This window comes from Liolophura sinensis, unplaced genomic scaffold (genome assembly GCF_032854445.1).
Source record: "Liolophura sinensis isolate JHLJ2023 unplaced genomic scaffold, CUHK_Ljap_v2 scaffold_23, whole genome shotgun sequence".
Lineage (NCBI taxonomy): Eukaryota > Metazoa > Mollusca > Polyplacophora > Chitonida > Chitonidae > Liolophura > Liolophura sinensis.
Genome location: NW_027017962.1, coordinates 126,659 through 148,454, shown reverse-complemented (window position 1 = coordinate 148,454; position 21,796 = coordinate 126,659). Strand labels below are relative to the sequence as shown.

Genomic DNA, 21,796 nt, shown 5'->3' with positions numbered 1-21,796 from the left:
ACCAGCAGAGATAACGCTTCTTTCTCAGTCTGAGAATACCGCTTCTCCACGTCAGTTAAACTACGGCTGGCATCACAACTGCATAACACTGGGCTAGCATCCGCGACCACCGTGCTTTTCGTTTTCGCACCTTGGTCAAAATACGCTAGTTTCAGCTTGACACAGTCTCTGTTTCAATTTTTCGAACGACCCTTTATGCTCTCGTCCCCAAACGAACGAAGCGTTCTTTGTTTTCGTCAGTCGGCGTAACGGCTTCGAAAGTGAGGCTAGGTCCGGGATAAATCTAGCATTATGTTCACCAGACCCTGGAAACTCCTTACCTCAGTTGCTGTCCGTGGAGACCTCGCATGTACTACAGTTTACACCTTGGATTTGTTCGGGCTAATGCCTTAGTCAGAGAAGTCTATTCCCATAAATATCAGTTTGTTCATTCTAAGCCGGCATTTCTCAACATTTAATGTCGTACCTCTCTCTGATAATGTCTCAAAAATTCCGCGCAATATGTTGTCCTAATCTTGAACATCTTTCCCGGGCACAGTTATGTCGTCACATAGATTCTGCGCACCATCACAGCCCTATATGCATTGTTGAAACGGATGCCTATAAATTAGTGGAGCTGTGCTTCGGCCAAACATCAGACGCTTGTGCCTGTACAGTCCGTTGTGAGTCGCAAACGTTGTAATATGGCGCGACTCCTCTGCAAGGGCTATCTGATGATACCCCCATCTGAAATCGAGTTTGCTGAACACAGTACTACCATTCATGTCATGAAGGATTTCGTCAACGGTCAGCATTGGGTGACATTCTCGTAACAGAGCTTCATTTGCTCGTCGCATGTAATAGTACCGACGGTTTCGGTACTATTACAACGGGACAGACCCACGGCGTAGGGCCACTTATTTTGTCAATTATGTCCAACTTTTCGAGTTCAATCAACTTTTCGAGTTCAACCAGTTTTTCTTCCACTTTTGATTGCAAATGGAACGGAATTCTCCTGGTGGTTTGCGCGACCGCTTTTACCTCTGGATTTAGATGAATTTTCACCTCATAGTTTTTCATTTTTCCAACTCCTTGAAAGCACGATTTGACCTGACTTAAGAAACCAATGTCTGTTTGCAGATTGTTGATTTCTGGTCCAACTTCAACACACCAAGGTGCACAACAGATTGCACATTACATTTGCTCATTCCTGTACACCGTACTTTTTGGCGTTTCATGCTTTCCCATGTAGGTAGATCTATAACATTACAACTAGCCCCTGAATCAATTAACATGTGTATGTTGACTGACCCAATGTTAATTGGAATTGTTCCTTCCCTTGTTGTATTGTCACGCACACGAAACATGAATTCCTCACTGTCACTGTCCTGCATGTAGTTAACTTTGCCTTTACCCCCTTGTTTTGAGTTGCGTTTATTCTGTTCCTTGTTGTCGTTGTACTGTCGAATGTGTTTTAGTTTTGTACATTACATTTCCCGCACGTTTTTCCTTTAGCAGGACAGTTTTTATCTCTTTGTTTGTGACCTGAATAACCACATCTGAAACACTTGGGGCCTTTTGTGTTTCTTTCTGGTTGATTGTGTTCATGGTCAGACACTTTTTGATACAAATCGTTCACAGTGTTAGGATTCGATTCACTTTCCATTTCAGAAGCTTGGGATAAAGCAAACCCAAATGCTCTAGCAATGTCAGTTAATTTTGTTAGGGTTAAGTCTTACCCTCTCTCCAGGAATTTCTTAGCTGTGATGAATGTCATTTATCAATTACCTGATCACGGATTTGCTCCTCACCAATTACCACACAAATTATCACCAATCGCACAGCGTTCTGTTTTAAACGAGTCACATACTGGTCCACGGATTCATCTTCGTTTTGAGATGTTTCCAGACTAGTGTCTTCCGTAGGGAGTGTTGGTTTCTCGACAGTGATAAGTCCGGTATCACTCACGGTGGAAAATACATTCTGTACAACCCGGCACAGTGTAGCAGCAGACAACGTTTCTGATCGTCGTTTTTAATTCGATTGCCGGTGACATACAGTTCAAACGCACGGATATCAAGGTGATACAAAAGTGGTTGGGGCAGCCTTAGGGTCAAAATTAGGCACCCCAATGTTCGTTGCCATGATTTACAGAATTATCACATTTAAAGTCAATTGCCCCACAGACTCTCAGTTAAAGTTTCCTCGTAGACAATGTTGAGGTGAGTCTCCGAAGTTAAGGGAATTCCAATATCAACAACAGGGTTTAACCGAGCTAAATTCAATAATCACAGTCAAATTGAATCGGGATAACACACATGTATTGTATATTTCTCCAACCTCTATACATTAGAGAGTTCCCCAATAACATTACTGTTGTGCAAATGTCACGACATTATAAACATTCATTGAAGAATACTCAGACTGCAAGCATAACGTAAAGTGTACGTATCTACCTCAAATTGGGTAGAGCTAGCAATTGCCTATATATATATATATATATATATACTGATGCGAGGTACGCGTATTAATTATCAGATAGTTTTAGGTTGAATCTGGGATTAAGATATTCGACCCGTTCATCTTAATCCCAGGTTGTATTACAAACAATCACCGGACAAGACAACCTCGTATATGTGTACGCAGCTTTCAAGTTAATCATACCAAGAACAGATTATCTGGGAAACAAAGTGGGACAGTACTGTCATAAATTAATGTGGATGCCACATACAAGTATGCATACATAACACCTACACGTATATTCTAGCCCCAGATACAACTGAGACATGGGTCTACGTGGCCTAGCGGTTATAGGCACAATGAGCCTCTCACCAACGCGGTCGCTGTGAACTCCAGCCCATGCTTTCTTCTCCAGTCATAACCTACGTGGTAAAGTGTGTCACTAACATGCGGGTGGTTGTGGGTTTCCCTGAGGTACTGCCCAGTTTTTCTCCCACCATAATGCTGGTCGCCGTCGAATGAATGAAATATTCTTGAGTACATGGTAAAACACCAACCAAAGAAATTAATACAACTGAGAGGTCCAAAGCGATGTAACTAGTTGCTGGCTCAATCCCTTGCACAGGAGATTTGTGGATTGGCGGGCTACTTTTGTCCAGCACGACCTTGGTGACAGTAAGCGCTCATGGGGACGATTAATATCTGTTTACAGAAGGCAATATCTGTTTGCGTCGCTGACTTAAGATGATTTAAGTGCTGTCTAGCAGGGAATAGGCTATCGTGCAGTCCCTGACTAATGTTTAAATCCAGCTTATGTTGTTCCGGCTGCGACTGGCACAACAGGGCAGTGGTTTATTCCGCAGACTCTCCAGCTTTCTCCATCCATAAACCTTGCCGACGTTATGTAAATGATTTCGTGCCATGATGTAAATGATTTCGTGCCATCTTGCATCCATGCAAATGTGAGCTTCATGTTACATATAGGTTGTCAAAAAATTGAACGATCGACCTGTAGAGCTTTAAAAGTCAAAGGTAATATTATTGAGCCCAGTGCTATTTAACCTTGTAATGCGCAGTAATAGCTGAAAAAGGTGAGTTTCGAGTTAGAACTCTTTTATCGGTAAAGGTAAACTCTATCATGTAAAGTCCTACTGTAACATGTGACCCAAACTGAGCAGCTAAACATTTGTGAACTTGAATTTTTAGATGAAAACGGTGTCATTTGTGCCTCTGGAACACGGTGAGATTAGTGATCGCTATAGAAATGTCAACAAAGGTTGCCTAACTTTCTTCACAAGTCACCTGATACTGCATGTCTGTTTTTACCTTTAAGAGAAGAGAGCTCGAACATGAAACACCCCTAGTAAAATGGAAAGAGCTGACAAAGTCGATATATGACGACACCAGGCTTTTAAACATCTGGAATGTCTGCAAGAGACACCACTATGGAGATGCTTGAGTGAGTGAGTGCTTGGGGTTTAACGTCGTACTTAATTTTTCAGTCAAATGACGACGAAGGAATCCTCAGAACGCATGTAATGTGCCTCCTTAATGCAGGAAGCATTTCCACCGCTATTTTATCTAGTGCTGCTTCACCCAGACGCCTTACCGAAGGCAAGTAAGCCGCCCGCCCGAGCCATTACACTATCCCCTTCGTGCCGAACGTCAAGCGAAAAACTTACAACTTCCTCTTTTAAATTCTTAGGTGTGACTGGACCCAGGATTGACCCTGAATCTACCACTCCCGAAGCGGACGCTCGACCAACTGTGCTATCGGGGCCGGTTGGAGATGACTGAAGCGCATGTACATCAGAGGCACAGGTTTACACGCATGCTAGTTCATATTCAGTCACTATAGGACAATATCAACACCAGACACAATTAAGGTGGTATAAATGACAATGTATTTCATGTTTTATCACATTTGTAGACATACAGGTCATATAAAATTAGTGGACATAAGTTACTGGTTGGTCCACATGCTTAACACGCAACCTTCTTCAAGTATATGTACACCGACATGTACACCGGAACTTTGATCTGAGATCAGTTTCATTAGATTTTTCGATTTCCAAAACGCTATGTGTTAATGTTTATTTATTTGATTGGTGTTTTAAGCCCTACTCAAGAATATTTCACTTATAGGCCTACGACAGTGACTTGCGTTATGGTAACCCACGACCATGTGCAGGTTGCTGTAAGGATTCAGCTAGGAAGCCAGCATGAGCTGGGCTGGAACTCACATCAGCCACATTGCTGAGAGGCTCCTAGTTCACTGCGCGCGCATACACGCTAACCACCGCCATGGAGGCACCCTATATGCGTTGTGTGGAAGCAACGCTGGGAAAATGCACACTACACTTAACATTGACAAGCTGGTAACCGGGACTTTGAACATCTGGTGCTGCACATCACACGTGACACTGACAAGCCGCTAACACTACAGGGCTAACCTATAAGTGACAAATATACATACTACCCAAACACAAGATCTACTTCTGAGGTGTACCTATTATTTGGAAGATAACATAAGACTGGTGTCTACTACATGCCTAAATAATGAGGATAAGAAATAATCTCATATCAGCAAGAAAACAAACAATTTACACTCAAAAGTGTACAGTCTAACAATGACAGTCATCTTTTCATTTGTTTCTTTTTCTGTTCCTTTACGGTGATTATTTTTTGTTGAAAATACATGTGGTCTTTCTACAAAACCCAAGACAGCGGAAAGTATCTCAACATACAATAATTTTCTTCAAGATAATAACTAAATAATAACTAATTTACTAAAAGCCAGAAGTACATGTATCTCACCATTTACAATGTTTGAGGACTATCAGTTTTCTTTACCCAGGTTACTGGGTACTGAAAATCAATGGAAATTCATGTACGTGTACAGAGGGATCATTTAACAAGAAAACAAACCATCTAAAAACCAGCGGTCCCTTAAAGCATGCAGTAAAGTGATGATATATGTTGTGATTATCAAGTATATATTTTTAAAGTCTTAAACATGATTTTAAAAGTGGTAAAATCCTATTCAGAACATTAAAACATTATGTTACATTAAAAACAAAAAATAAGTTATCCCTAACAAACAGAACGCACCTTTACCTGTAGATGTCTATTTACAGGACTATAAGTGGTAATCTGTTACACAACAGTTTACACTTTGGTATTTGGCAGGAATATTCAATATTTCTTGAGCTACAAGTTCAAATTATAGTTCATGTATGGCAAATATTAAAGGGTAAAACAACATACCTAGGTTTGAAAAGTCAAATCTACCTTTCATACATTTATAATATCTACCATTTTCTCCTACAACACAAGTGACGGTTCAAAATTAGAGTAACTTTACTCAAACTACTTACAGTACTCTATCTTTATAAAAGTATCAGGTCAAGGTTTGTCAACATGTCACCTAGAAAAAAAAGATAAAACTTTCACCATAATTTTACAATTATAAACAAGGATATACGTATCTGACACTAACACTTTCCATCAGCTAACAAGGATATCAATATGACACCTGTTAGTTTAGATACCTGGATAAAAGGAATTAGCAGGTAAAACTGACAAAACAGGGTAAACACTAAAAACTTTCTAAAGCCCATTAAAGCTCTGTGAAAACAATTTCAATACGAGTACATAAGTTTATGCACATTTATACATCAACTACAGCATAGAGCAAACTACTTGAAGATAACATCACACGAGTAAAATTCAACTGAGCATAATGCAAAATACTGACATCTTTTATAAAATACATGTAAATTGGTAAGACTAATTTTGATCACCGCAAAAGCAATGTTTTAACTTCTGACCAGATAAGGGGGAATATTACACTACAGGCTTGTTTGAAGACCATGAAGGATTTGTAGACAACTCTGTGAACAGCCCACCATGGTTCAGACTTAAACAGGATGTATATCGCATACAACGCCACCGCGAAGAAATGACCCACGAGCTTGTGAGGTTTGGGACTGAGGCTACAAAGACACAAGAACAACGAACATTATATTTAAGTCAATCATACAGTTCATTTTAGTATTTTATTGATTTTTTTTGAATGAATGATTTTGGTTTGACGCCACATCGGCAATATTTCAGCCATATCGTGGCGAGATTTTATTTGACTTGTTTAAGACCACACTCAAGAATTTTTCACTTATAATATGGAAGTCAGCATTACGGGTGGAAGACACCTGAGTGTCTGGGGAAACCACCAACATTTGCCATGTTACTGAGAAACTTCCACACATGTGAAGTACAGGTGTACACACCAAATGGGTGGAAGACACCTGAGTGTCTGGGGAAACCACAAACATTTGCCATGTTACTTAGAAACTTCCACACATGTGAAGTGCAGGTGTACACACCAAATGGGTGGAAGACATGTTAGATCACGTGCACAAGCTGTCATACAAGCAATGTGACCTCTTACTATTGCCAAAGCCTCACAACCAATGAATGGGGGAAAGCCACAAGTCGGCTGTCCATGGTAGAGTTTGAACCCATGCCTCATGTGTCCTAACTACTGACAGGAGAGCACCTTTAACCACTTGGCCACAGCCCACTCCCTCAATCGTATTATAGATCGGTTTCAATTCTAAATAAAAACCTACATTCCTTCGATAATGTTTTTAATAAATGTTTACCATAATAGTGGAAGAAGGTAAACATCACTTCAGACAATAAATGTTTTGAGAAAATGGCTTCTCTTCCATCAATAAGACACAAACTTTCCTTAGATTGAACAAAACTACATGTAGAGAGGTAAAATAGAAAACATAACATTAAAACAGCATTCCAGGAAGCAACCACTTTGAAATACGAACAAAACAGACTGAGCTTCAGAAGAAGAAAATAGCTTGAGAACTGCTCAGTGTTAGAGGAAGCATCAGCTGTGGTGTACTCACACAGAGAGGAGCCCTACTGGTCCTGACACGCACTCTCCCACCCAGCTGAAAGTAGCTGAAACACGCTCTTCTCAGGCACCGTAAATACTCTGTCAACATCAAGGACATTGTTATTTCAAAAGACCACATTAAATGAATGATTTATTTTATTTGCTTGATTGTTGCTTAACTTTCATAACTCCAGGGAAATTTTACGCCTGGGATTAGCAGGAGATTAAGGATTATACATACATAATGAATATTACCATGCAGTAACTGATTATGAATTCTCAGAAAAAATTAGCAAATTAAAAACTTAGAAATGGTAGGAAGGCTACCAAAGAGCTCAGTTGTATGAGACACAGGCATGCAAACCTCAGCTCAGTGCATAACTGAAATCGTGAATTCAGTAATTTACATGCTCACAGAGCATTAGCACTGGAACATCCCCCTTGTGCCATGTTGCTTTATATGCATGTAAAACTTCAGGTCATTACATACAATACTTTTTAAGATACCAACCCTAACATTTTGTTTGAGAGTGATTCTAATACACCATCCTCTAAGTCAGGAATTTACAGTACTTAACATGCACACACCGAATCAATGATGGAATATCCCTCTTGTGCTATTGTGCTCTACATGTGTACAAACCCTGAGCTCAATACAAGCAGTATTTCTTCAGAAATCACTAACACTTTGTTTAACATTGATTCATATACACAATACACAAAGTCAGGAATTCAACAATTTACGGTACTTAATATACCCACATCTAATCAACGAAGGGGCCTCCGTGGCTCAGTTGGTTAGGGCGCTAGTGCAGCGTAATGACCCAGGAGTCTCTCACTAATGCGGTTGCTGTGAGTTCAAGTCCAGCTCATGCTGGCTTCCTATCCGGCCGTACATGGGAAGGTCTGCAGCAACCTGCGGATGGTCGTGGGTTTCCCCCGGGCTGTGCCTGGTTTCCACCCACAATAATGCTGGCCGCCGTCGTATAAGTGAAATATTCTTGAGTACGGCGTAAAACACCAATCAAATAGATAAATAAATAAATATATAAATCTAATCAACGATGGAATATCCCCCTCATGCTATTCTGCTCTACACCCCCAACATTTTGTTTAACATTGCTTTCTCTGTCATTGGACGCTGACGCTCAGGGTACGACATAAGCTACCTCTACTTTATGCAGCCCAGCTAAAAGTGAATGATGAACTTTGGCAGTGAAAAGAAATTTAACACAACAACCAAGTAAACAATTAGGTGTATTTCTGAAACTTTTTTTTTCTTCAAAGACCTATTGTAATCATTAACATTCAGGAAATTTTGTTGGTGAGGTGTGTATGGTGCTTTTAGCTTGACAATTAACATTTTCAAATTTTACCTGCTGGATGCAAATTTACCTTATCTTGGGGCAATGGGTTCTTTCCAACTCTACCCAGTTTCTTAAAGGATTACTCTCCAGATTCATCATTTATGCATAATTAGCTACCCTTGTATATACTGTTAAATTGAGTGCCAAAAAATATTGAAAAAGGGCATAATAATATGAGTAACATGGCATTTGAAACCATCAGATAATGAGGCTGGTTTTTACGCCAACACTCTCTAGTCTCTGCTGAATTATGCCATACAAAAACCCAACCTTTACCCGCGAAGTCTGAGCTTCGCTATTTAGTTCAGTGTTAAAAACCGCAGCAAGAGTGACAGCGAACATATTGAATTTTATGATTTTATGATTTTCTGTTTGGCATACAGTTGTAAAAACAGGTCGTCGAAGAGCCTTAGAGTTAGTTCTTTCAAGTTTCCAGACAATTTGGCCCTCAGGAAGGCATGGATTTATAGCAAAAGAAAAAAGGGTTTTGGACCCACCAAAAGCAACCATACCTGCTCTAGCCATTATACAGCTGAAAGCCATGAGACGAATACAGCAGAACTCAAAAGATTTCCACAACAGCACCTGCACACACAGCGGTTATAAAATACTAATGGCCGCACTGAAAACTGATAGATAGCAAATCCCTGTACACTGACGCGACGTCCACGTTATAAATGTATTTATATTGTACACGACTATAAATCCCTGTATGCATGGGCTGTTCGGAATGCCGACAATAAAAGGTACAGATAGTTGCCATCGTAAATGGGTATGAACTTAGAATCCCTGGCGGAATAGAATGATATTTATTGTGAGGCGGATAGAAGGAAAAAACAGCAAATTCAGATAAAACTTCAAGAGAAACACGACACGTACAGTATAAGAGGATAGAGCTCTATGTAGCTTCCCTGTCCGTATTGTCAGTGCGGTTGGAAATGCCTGGACAAAGATCAAATTCAACGTCTGAAAACTCTGAATCTGATGTCTGATCAGAGATCTCAGGGTCATAAATCGGAATCCACTATGGATTGAAATTGATATGGCAGTATATTTCCTTCTGTGTGACATCTTGAAAATGACATCATTTTGATACGAATTCCCAGGTTATATAGGCCAGCTTGACTCCGGTTGGCCATCTATGACGTCACCCAATGAGCCATGCCAGCTGCCCGCAGATCGGCTAGGACAGTAGACCTATTGTTTTTGGTGCATTTTAAGTCATTATTACGTTTCTCAAAAGCCCTCACAGTAATAAATTGTTTTAAACAGATTATAATCTTTTTAAGTATTGTGCATGCCATTGTTCTAGAGAAATACTCTTGTGCATGGCATAAAATCAGGACTAACAAATACCTAACATTACTGGGATACTGAATGTTGTCACTAACCCATCATTAGCTGCAAACAGTTCATACAGGGCCTGGGCCAGCACATTCACCACAAACGAATGGTTGCTCTTTCTCTTAATCTGGAAGACCCTGGATGCTTTGATGAGAGCCTCGTAGTCTGTGAGGGAGGGGATTTGCTTCAGGAGCTCTCTCCAGATGATGATGTCACTCAGGGCCACGCTCATCCCCCCACCTGTCAGAGGGTGCCGCATGTTGAAGGCATCACCCAGGATCAGGGTGCCAGGCTGCTCCAAGGCATCAGCAGGCAGAAAGCTGCTGGGCATGGATCGCACACAGCCCATTGGTCACACTGTCAATGAATGGCTCTCTGATGTGGTCTGCAATGTATAACACATCATAGTGATGTGCCGATGTACTTAGTGCTACCAAACAAATTACATGAGAAGACAGTCAGTTTGAGCATTTATAAACGTGAGTCGAATCACCACACAACTATCAGCTGGTTGAAAAGGAACAGGTAATTTGCACGTATAATACTGTTTCACTCCCTAGTTAAATTACCCTGTTATATGTCATCTGCAGAGGGAGGGAAGCAGAGCAGCTGGCCCTCTGTCTTTAACATCTTCTCACTCACCAGGCAACTGCGGGGCAATGTGTTCCACAAAGTACTCCTTGATGTTGGGGGGCATGGATCCCCTCACGTCCACGAGCACTCGTGTAGAGTCTGATGAGATCTGATAGACGAGTATGGGGCAGGGGTCAGCTAGCACTAGCTCTGCATGATTAGCTTGCCTCTGGGGGCAGTTCTTCATCAGTGTGCCCACAAAGTGCGAGGACACTCTCACCGTCTCCTTTACCAGGTACTTGCGGAACTTTGAGAAGCAGCCATCAGCGACCACGGTCAATGGAGCGTAGACTTCCTGCCAAAAAGCACATTGTATAAGTCATGGGAAGGTTTTAGAGATGGATACTTTTAATGTTACCTAAATGATACACAAAACACATGTGTTTTATTTCTTAACATGCACTTTAAAATGTGTCTTAAAGAGTGAAAGTGACAACCTTGTTCTTGGGAGTTAAAACTGGCTTTACACAACACTTTAATTTCTAATATCTATTAAGTTACCTACTGCCATTACATCAACCAGGACAGGTATCAAAACAACTGTGTGTGTGTGTGGGGGGGGGGGGGGGGGGGGGGGACGTGTATGTGTCTGTGTGTGTGGGGGGGAGGGAGCAAATGAAGACGAAGGGTGGGAAGATGCCACTGACCAAAAATATGCGCAAAATAACTAGAATAATTCTATGAAGTATGCCCTAAAAATTTCCTACATAACCACAGTCTTTAGTGATTTAGAGCTACTTATCATAAAACCTTTGAGCCATCCAGAAGAACAAGTGACAAGATCTGTAAACAATGTGAATCTGGAGGGACTGGAGAGACTGGGGAGCTGGAGAGACTGGAGAGACCCTGACTATCTGGGAGGACAAAGAAGGGGTGCTGCGTGTCCAGCTACCTTTTTCTTATCCGTGACTTTGTCTTTGTATTCTACACCAACAACCACTCCATTGTCCTCTATTAACTTGGTAGCCGCACCCTCAATGTATGTTATACTGAAACAGAGCACATGTCATAAATAATCATGCAATATTCACATAGTACAGTTACTGACAAACTTATTTTAATATTACAGTCTTCAATAAAAGCGCTTGGAATCTAAATGTAAAAGCGTGTGCATTAATCATGTTTTGGAAAACAGCCCTTTGAAACAAGTAAGACTGAGATTGTTCTGTTACATAGTATTAAACCAAGGTCACTGGAAACTAATACTGTATAGGTTTAACATGAACTATCTGCCATTACCGCTTTTTTCCACAGTGACATTTTTAAAAATGTCAAACCTGTATTCCCAGGCTTAAAAGGTGAATACTGTCGGTACTTGGTAAATATTCTAAAAGATAACGACAGTCAAAAACTGCTTCCACAAGTATTATTAACACAAAAAGGATACTTCTTAACTGTTTCTGCATCGATTTTGTACTCATCATCGTATAAGAGTTTTGAATAAGATATGATATACCTTTTCTGCTCACTTCTATCAGCAGATTGAAGGGTTTCACGTGTTCCTGATCACGTACAAGGTGTGTGACTGCACACAGTATTCTTTATTATTGGAATCCATTGACATACAAGAGAATTTCTGAGAATTTCAGTGTTATTCTTAAGTCTAATCTTTCATATATCCAGTTCATGGATGGCTGAACCATTTTTGTGAGCCACACCAGGTACTCAGCTGACCGATATCACATGTAAATTCCGGGTGAACTCTCAACAAAACATGTTTTATAACACCAAGTGATATTCTACTGGCTTCTGGTATGCACAGGAAACACCAGCAGAGAGGGATTGGCTAGAACACCTGACAGCCAGCTCACATTGTGTAAGAGCATTATTAAATAACTTGTGATTTTGGTGAAACAGCTGGCAGGCGTGAAGTGTCTCCCCCTTATCTCCCCCCCCCCCCCCCCCCCCACACACACACCTCGTGGGCATGGTGTGTGTGGGTGGGGGCCAGATGCTACCTGACTCCTCTCAGGTCAAAGTCTTTATATAAGGTACTGGTACATGCTCACCTAGCTGCTGACTGGGTGGGAAAATAAACAATGAATATTTACTTTTGGATTTTGTAATGGCTCCATGACTGAGCTGGAACGCTCGGGGGAATAAAGTGCGACCTGCATAAATGTTCAGAGGATGTTTTCTGTAGGGGTGGGTGGGGGTTACTTGCCATTATTCATTTTCTGACACAGAACTTATACATACAGCATGCAGGTTAATCAGCATTATACCTATGTTCAGGGAGCAATCCTTAATTACATCTCACAATGTAGAACATTATTCACACAAGGAATCAAACTACTCACTGGAACATACATGGGGAGTAATGATTTTATCTACCATAAAAGTCATCTCTCAGATATACGGATGGATCCAACACATCCAATGCTCCCACTACCTCTTCACGTGGCCACATTGCTTTTCATTCCCTTCCCTGTGAAGCAACTGTGACATCATAGCATCACAGAAAGATCAAACATTTGTAACCATGTGTGGCACATCCTGTTGATCTATTTGCAACAATACTGCCTATGATGGGTCAGCTGCATGTTCCTGATGGACAGTTTGGAAAGGTCTATTGCCTGTAATATTAGAAATTTGCAATGCCTACCCCCAACAAGTACATACACATGTACCTGACCATTACTGACGTGATGTGCCACAAATTACACCACTACCAAATGTCCCACAGTTTTTCCAGGTAAAAGGCAAATTCTGCATAAAACAAACTACAATTTTTAGAATCGTATTTATATTTTGTGCGATGGGTGGGGGGGGAGGGGGTTGGGGCAGGTGGTGGTGAGTCTTAATGGAAAGTCTTATGGAGATCCATATCCCATGAATCTCTCACACTTACATGTGTGACATCTTGCACCTGTATAAGAAAGCAATCAGATATAAGTTCTCGTATTCGCCATAGTTTCATTATCAACTGCTCATGAAGTTTAAATCCCATGATTATACACAGTGCCTAAAGCTTAAGCCAAGGGTGATGTATTGCGCAATCTATTGCTTGAGGAGCCTCTTAGAAGAATGCAGGGGGTCCTGCCAGTGTCCTTACTTTTCTCTGCTTTGAGCAGCTTTTCTCAGGGCCATGACAAACCTGCCGTGATGGAAAGACCTGCCCGTGACCGGTGTGGTTAGTGTTGGTGTCCACAGGGTAGGGGATCTGCACTTCTGCGCTGGAGTCAAGATCATGGATGACATAACCCTTGACACAGTGAGCAATCAAAGCCATCCACACAATCTACACACAAAAGAACAAGTCTACCTTAATTACATAAAGATAACAGGAGTTCTGGTTTGAATATGACTAAGTGAACAGTACACTGTCACGGCATAAATCAATGGCATTTTGAGTTACTGGGTAAAGCAAATAATTTGTCAGATTCAAAAGATTATTATTCCTCAGATGATGTTTAATTTTAACTCTTGAACAAAGGCCCAGAGAACAGTGAAAGCAGAGCATTCAAAAATTCAAGTAAAATGATAATTGTTGCACCTTCCAGTCCAAGCTGCTGCAGTGCCCTGAATCCACCAGGCTGTAACAGCTCTCCCACTATACGGTCTGGTTCCTTCATGTCACGCTCGATAAACGGTCACCCTCCGACCATCCCGAGCCAGGACCGTCGCCATGGCAGGACCCTAAGATTCCTGAGCCGATAATAACCACTTCTGGGTCAGCTGAGCTCTCGGTGAAGACATGTTCAGGACGAGTTACCTTAGACTTTCTCTGAAAATAAAAATTTATTAATAATCAAAAATAGACATGCTTAAACAATAAAAAGGGGATATATATACCTAATACTTCAATACAGTGCAGAAGTGTATTTACTATACATACAAATAAATTTCCCTTGTACAGTAAATGGAGGTTTCTAAACGGGAAATTTTGGAAGCGTATATAATACAAGTGTATATAAGTTATAACCAATCAGTTTACATGTACTTAACATTCCATGTCATCTGAGAATAGTTTCAACACTTTCGTGCCTTTCTAGACAAAAGCAGATAGTGAAATCGTTGGTAAAGGTGCTCATGGGCATGAGAATGTCATGGAACAGCCTTGTGAAGGTGGATGCAAGTACATGCATATGCTATAGTTAACAGGTCATACGCCTTCTTACACTACTACACATATGATGTGTGAGTGTGAAAAAATTTTAATACATAAAACCTTGTGAAAGGCAAAGAATTAACCCTGGAGAAAAAAGCCAGATGACAAAGTAATCAAACTTTTGTGAAGCTCATGTAATAATGGAGTGGTCTGGTGAAACTGGTTTCCCTGTGAGAGAAAACACAATTAGCATGTCAACAGGTGCAGAACAGGCTTCAGCCACTGTGTTTCAGCATACAGATAATGTGTATGCAGTCAACGAGGAGAAATAACGGTTTGATCTGAGCTGGCTTAAGGAAAATAACTTCACTTAGCAGCTTGATCAGAAGTACATCATGAACAGGTATCTGTATGCCCTTATTATACATGTACCAGCATTGTAACACCCAGATGTGCTGGGCAGGTGAAAACCCCGCCAGATGTCCACCACTGCCAAGGTGTCACCCAGTCTCACATCACAACCACTGGTGTGGGCACAATTCACAAATTCTAGTCACATGTACAGAGTCCATATGAACAGTGAAAGTCCTGAAAAGCACATATGTGTATCTGTGCAAGATTGGTTCTCACGATACACAGTGCATGTATACATTTGAACTGGTATCAAAACCACTTCATCCTCTACCTATATATCAGCACAAATCTCTACTGATTTCAACCTGGACAACCTGATCAATACCTTGCTTGTTCATGCATGTATTTGTTATACACTTTTTAAATACCAGCTAGTACTATATTTATTAGATATTTACAGCTCACAAGATTTATTTCTTATACAGACGTTTTCTTTTCCCTGAGGATATTCAGCACAAACAAACATCACAAAAGTGATCAATTTGGCCATTTATTGGACAGCCCATGAATTATCAGGTGACAATGATACAGCCTTGACACATCTTTAGCTAGCTGTGGATATGTTTAAGTTGTTCTCACCTGTAGATAAAAGCTTTTCATACCATGTAGCAGTGGCCAGGCTGATACAAGATGTTGTCCAATTACAAGTCAGGCTAGAAGGGTTAACAGTTCAACAAAACTGTTGAAACATATTCTCCACGTGTGGAGGTGTGAACAGCTTTACGGGGAAAACTCAAGTACAGCACAATGTTGCTCATACAGTGCTAAACAGCGATATGGACCAAATCCCATCTGGCAATATGTTACCTGCAAGGTATTTAATCCATATATTCCTGTAATGATTTACAAAGGTAAAGGCATTAGAACCGACTGTATTAGTGTAGAGTGGAATTCAAAATTTGTACAAACTTCTTAGCCACATCGGTTTTATTCACAGGCTGGTGTAAGCAGAGTATTAAGAGTGTGACCGTCACCCACTAGCTTGTGTCCACAACCAGGAATCTGATAGTGTTAAACTGCTCGGGCCAGTTCTTCTAAAGTGTATTAAAGTCAAGCCAGGCTTAAATCTTAATACCAGTCTCATCCTAATGCAAAGTTAAACCCAGTGTGGACTACAGTCAATACTGGGCTTAACTTCTGATATGCTTTTGAGCAACTGGGCCCTGGAGCATAACCATCACGTAAAAGAGAGATTGTATCAACCTGCTGTTTCTGTAAATAATACCTGATGCTAATCAACATTATGTTCACAACTTCTTAGTGATATTTTAAAGAATATTCAAAGCTATATCATGGAGTTTGATACTACAATTACGTTTATACATAAACATTTACGTCAATATTTTAAAAGTTCAAGGGCACCTTACATGAAAATTTGTGCATGACAAGAGATATTTATCCATGGACACTGTACAGGAAAAATATTTTTAAGTGTTAAATTTTGTGACCATAATCTTTTGTCTTAACATCTATAGCATCTGTCCATAAATGTACATTGCTCCCTGTGTTAAAAGCCAGGTACCATGTACAGCCTAGGATGGGCTGGCAATTCTTCAGCTCTGTCTCAATATTTGACTGGACAGTTACTATCATTTTTTGGAGGGTGGGGTGGAGGGGGGGGGGGGGGGCACAGATTCAGAATATAAATGTACATTGCTCCCTGTGTTAAAAGCCAGGTACCATGTAAAGTCTAGGATGGGCTGGCAATTCTTCAGCCCTGTCTCAATATTTGACTGGACAGTTACTATTATTTTTTGGAGGGTGGGGTGGAGGGGGGGGGGGGGCACAGATTCAGAATATAAATGTACATTGCTCCCTGTGTTAAAAGCCAGGTACCATGTATAGCCTAGGATGGGCTGGCAATTCTTCAGCCCTGTCTCAATATTTGACTGGACAGTTACTATCATTTTTTTTGGGGGGGGGGGGGGGTTGGAGGGGAAGGTCGGTGCACAGATCCAGAATATAAATGTACATTGCTACCTGTGTTAAAAGCCAGGTACCATGTACAGCCTAGGATGGGCTGGCAATTCTTCAGCCCTGTCTCAATATTTGACTGGACAGTTACTATCATTTTTTGGAGGGTGGGGTGGAGGGGGGGGGGGCACAGATTCAGAATATAAATGTACATTGCTCCCTGTGTTAAAAGCCAGGTACCATGTACAGCCTAGGATGGGCTGGCAATTCTTCAGCCCTGTCTCAATATTTGACTGGACAGTTACTATCATTTTTTAGGGGGGGGGGGGTCGGGGCACAGATCCAGAATATAAATGTACATTGCTCCCTGTGTTAAAAGCCAGGTACCATGTATAGCCTAGGATGGGCTGGCAATTCTTCAGCCCTGTCTCAATATTTGACTGGACAGTTACTATCATTTTTGGGGGGGGGGGGGGGGGGCACAGATCCAGAATATAAATTTACATTGTCACTGTACTGAACTGATATTGGCCATGTTGTCAACCAAAAGTGAAAACCAAACGAAGTCACCTCAAAGACAGTAAGACCATGCAAACATTGGTTATCCTCCCTACTTACATGTATGTATCCAACATGTAAGAGCTTTTTTCCTACCCACATGAGTAGTTCTCAGAATATTATCCAGTGTGTGCTTGAATCCCTTACCTCCCCATCTTATCTTTCACCTCACTGTCTGGCAGTCACTGTCACGTGAGGTGCCCGGATGTGCATATTCTATAAAACCTTAAAGCCTGGAAAACCATTCCGCTACACTTGCATTGTTTATTATACCACTATTTATAGTATACGTGTTCAAATTTGCTTTTAGCAGACTTGCTTAATAGAAGGAAAATACTTTCTTCTGCGACCTTTCAGGCCGAGTGGCCGGTCTATATGTCTCTGATGCACCAAGCAGGAGCTTGATCCTATATTATGTTAGGCGAATCACAACTGTTCCTCACTCAGTACCAACTTACTTGTAGTTAGCGTTGAAGCTGCCACATGGTTTGTGGAGCTATGCTGTCAAACGTTACACTGCCCACCTATGGACACTAACCAGCAGAGGATTGTTTGACTTGGTGAACTAGCTTTAAAATATGCTCTTTTGCGCTTGTTTGCATTGACAAGATGGCGTAAGACAGCAATCCTTAATGTCCAATTTCATTCTCTTTAAACACATACTTATTACTGTAAAAAAATAATGTACATAAAAGCGTGTCACAGGAAATTCAGTATCTTTATGCACGGCTAAAGGCTCCCAACTTTGAATTTGGGATTGGCCGGAAGTGCCATAAGCGTTCATTCCGACTTTCGTCTATGCACAGTAAGGATCTGTAATGCCTACTCTCAGATGCTGTCTCTATACCAGTCCAATGTATCATTTCATTCTTTAGGCCAGCTGTGAAAAGCCTGCTGAAAAGCCTGCTGAAAAGTCTGCTGAAAAGCCTGCTGAAAAGTCTGCTGAAAAGCCTGCTGAAAAGTCTGCTTTTCACAAAGAACAATTGAGAACAATGGACAGTAACCTCAACTTTACAACTCCCTTATCTGCCTTAACATGTGATCTCTCACTGATAATTTCCCTGCATAATGGTGTGTAGTTTCCATGTGGATGGCCCTAGCCTATCAAGCAGGGCTCTAAAGCAGAGTGTAGGTCAATTTGCGACCATAAGCAACTGGGTACAACTTGATACAATCAACCTATGCGTAGCGCTTATGTCAAAAAGTTTGGCAAAACTTAACGATTGTGAGCAACTGGCAGCATCAGATCAGATTTAGTTTCGGTGTGCGTAGGTTGACTAAGACTGGCAACAACTATGAGAAGTTACTTAGCAACGTGACTGTCGTATGGCCTGTTCATGAAGACGGGGCCCTTCTACACGATGTGTGGATGTAATTGATATAATGTCTAATATACCTTTATGCTGTGATTTCTTTCAAAATTTAAGGTATCTTGGAAAATTTTCTTGCCCTTTTATTCACACTTTTCACTTTATAGACAAATTTAATAATTTATTCTAATTATAGCCATCTCACTTGTTACACTCCCCATGTACATCATCTGTTCTGTCTGTGCCTTGTAAGAGGAGTCATACAAGCACAGATTAAGCCCCGACATATATCGATGAGCTTATTTTCCGGCTCATTGGTCTACTTTGTGGTCGCCATCACAGTGTATCTGATACATATGATGCACCACGTGATGTATCCCTTGGAGCAACTGAACATAAGCACGCGGACATCAATGAAAATGGGTACAACTGGATGGTTCGAGTCGCTGAAAAGTAAAACATGTCCAACTCCAACTCACAGTCGCAAGCTCGATCTACGTCTGGCTTAATTACATAAGTTGAGTCCTGCTCCATGGGGGGTACTCACATACATTGAGTTCTGCTCCATAGGTTACTTAAATCAGCTGAGTCCTGCTCCATAGGGGTACTTACTAATGTGGAGTGGAGCTCTGCTCCATAGGGGTGCTTACATAAGCCGAGTCCTGCTCGATGCGGTGCTTACATAAGCCGAGTCCTCGATGAGGTACTTACGTAAGTTGAGTCCTGCTCCATGGCCGTACGAAAACGCAGTCCTGCGTCGAAACTTTAAAACTTTGCACGCTAAACAGTTAATGAATATGTGAACTTATCGCGTGCCAAACAAAAAACAACAAATATGACTTTCACTTACCACTCGGTATCCAAAGTAAAGCACAAAAGCCGAAAGTCCGAGGACGGTTAAAGTGACGAGCATGGTGATTAACTGTAAGGTCAGACTAGACGACACAACCTCGGTTCCCACTCTGAGAAAGTACGTCAGGATGGCCATAGTGACTGTCCCTACCAAATGCAAGCTCACAGAAACTAGATTAAGAATTTGTAATGACCATCAAAGACAATGGGCAGTGAAAACTGGGACCACTGAACTCAACAGTCATAGGGTGTTCGAACTTCGACACCATGCAGCTGATCTCAGATAAAGGGTTGCACTTGAAGCCAGTCTCACATTGGTTGCGTTTCCATTGCAATTTCTTTTCGTCACTCACTGAATTCGTCTAACACGGTTGGGGAAACTATCGAGTTTTGTGCGCCTGTAAACCTCGTCTGCCTCTTACCATACCACTCGGACTACAGCTATCTGCCGATCACATTGACCAATCAGCGAATCTGTTGTATCAGCTGTTACTCTCCAGTATACGGGTTCTGTTGTCAGGTGTGTTTACGTGGGTTACCTCCCCCTGTATTACAAACAATCATCAAACCACGCACTCCACGCGTGATCAAACAGTTTTGTTGACACAATCTGTTTACATGTCTTTGGACATAAAATCTCGTATAACTAGCATTAAATGTTGCCACTGTGTCTTTCACAGAATAGATAGCATTTTAATGTATATGTTATTTTAGTAAAAGTTTAACTTGAGTATAACGATGATGTAGGCCACAGGTATATGTATTAAAAATCCAATCTCATTAACATGGACATACTGATTGCATGTAAATATAAACATAGTTATAAAACCAAAAATGCCTTTTCGTAGCCAGGAATTTGATTATCTTTCGTAACATTCTATTTGTTTATAACACTTTTACATAGATTTGTTAATGTTATGATATCACATGTTTTTGATTTTTTTTTCATTTGGGAATATTGTGCGGGGTGATGGCGGCCGGGTGGGTGATGAAAGTGGGGTGCATTTTGCCCTGTGCCATATCTACCACCTGCGAGGTTTACATAATACACAAATTCGTATAGGTCTTTATACAAAAACAGCATGAGACAGCTTCAGTGTGTAAAGTCTTTCTGCAGAATACATTTTCTGTACACAGAGCAGTAAAACGGACATACTGAATTAAAAATATGTATCCACAGAACATCTGAGATCCGATATTATCTTAGCCACTTTTGTATCTCTGGGTCCCAGAAAATTTCCTAAATATAGGAGGAAATTATGGAGGAAAAATGATATTTATCTGTTTAAAGGAAAGGACGTCTAAAAGTCGAAGTAGGCATCATTTAATAGACCACTTCAAACTATTCTTAAAGAAACTTTCATTTTTATTATTTTTTTTAGATTTTTGTAAAGAGAGCTAAAGCCATTCAAATGTTTGAATCCTAAGGTGGGCTTTATAGACCATACTGCCAGTGTTTGACTCTGACGTCAGAGGAAGTTTATTCAACTCTGATCAGGACACTGGATGTTGGAATAACTCTTTTCCCCCTTGAGTAAAAGATTACTAAAATAATGTTCTCAAAAATCCCTTCCTTCTGGTGAAATCGGGGAAAAAAGGTGATGTGACGTCGGTATGGCTCATAAAACCCATCTTGGAATTGAAATATCTGAATGCCTTTCAACACACTTGAAAAAATCTAAAACAAATAAATGAAAGTATTTTTATGCGCTGTTTTCAGTTGTCTTTCTGACGAACCTTACTTCATTTTTGAGCTTTCTTTCACTTTAAGTTTATAATTGTTTTCATTCAAATGTCCCTATTTACGCCTACTGTACGGTACTGTTATGTAGGGCTTTATATAACAAGTACCGGTACTTCAAGTTTTACAGTTTTTATGTTTTAGCAATATGCTCCGATGGCAATGATACAGCACATATATGTTTACAGTTTACAGGTGTATCGAATGCATACTCCCACGCATGTCGTTTGTGTTGGCTTTGTTTTACAAATCCATCTG

General features: G+C 40.8%; 1 protein-coding gene across 1 annotated transcript; it reads right to left on the bottom strand.

Annotated features, from left to right (window-relative positions):
* Positions 1-4,328: 4,328 nt before the first annotated feature.
* Positions 4,329-19,933, bottom strand: LOC135481337 (squalene monooxygenase-like). The gene is given in 14 exon segments (XM_064761175.1): positions 4,329-6,434; positions 7,365-7,402; positions 7,404-7,451; positions 10,109-10,405; positions 10,407-10,450; positions 10,708-10,993; positions 11,591-11,687; positions 13,754-13,834; positions 13,836-13,918; positions 13,920-13,939; positions 14,195-14,285; positions 14,287-14,331; positions 14,333-14,425; positions 19,796-19,933. Coding segments are annotated over 14 exon segments (1,557 nt in total). The 3' UTR covers positions 4,329-6,238.
* Positions 19,934-21,796: the final 1,863 nt, after the last annotated feature.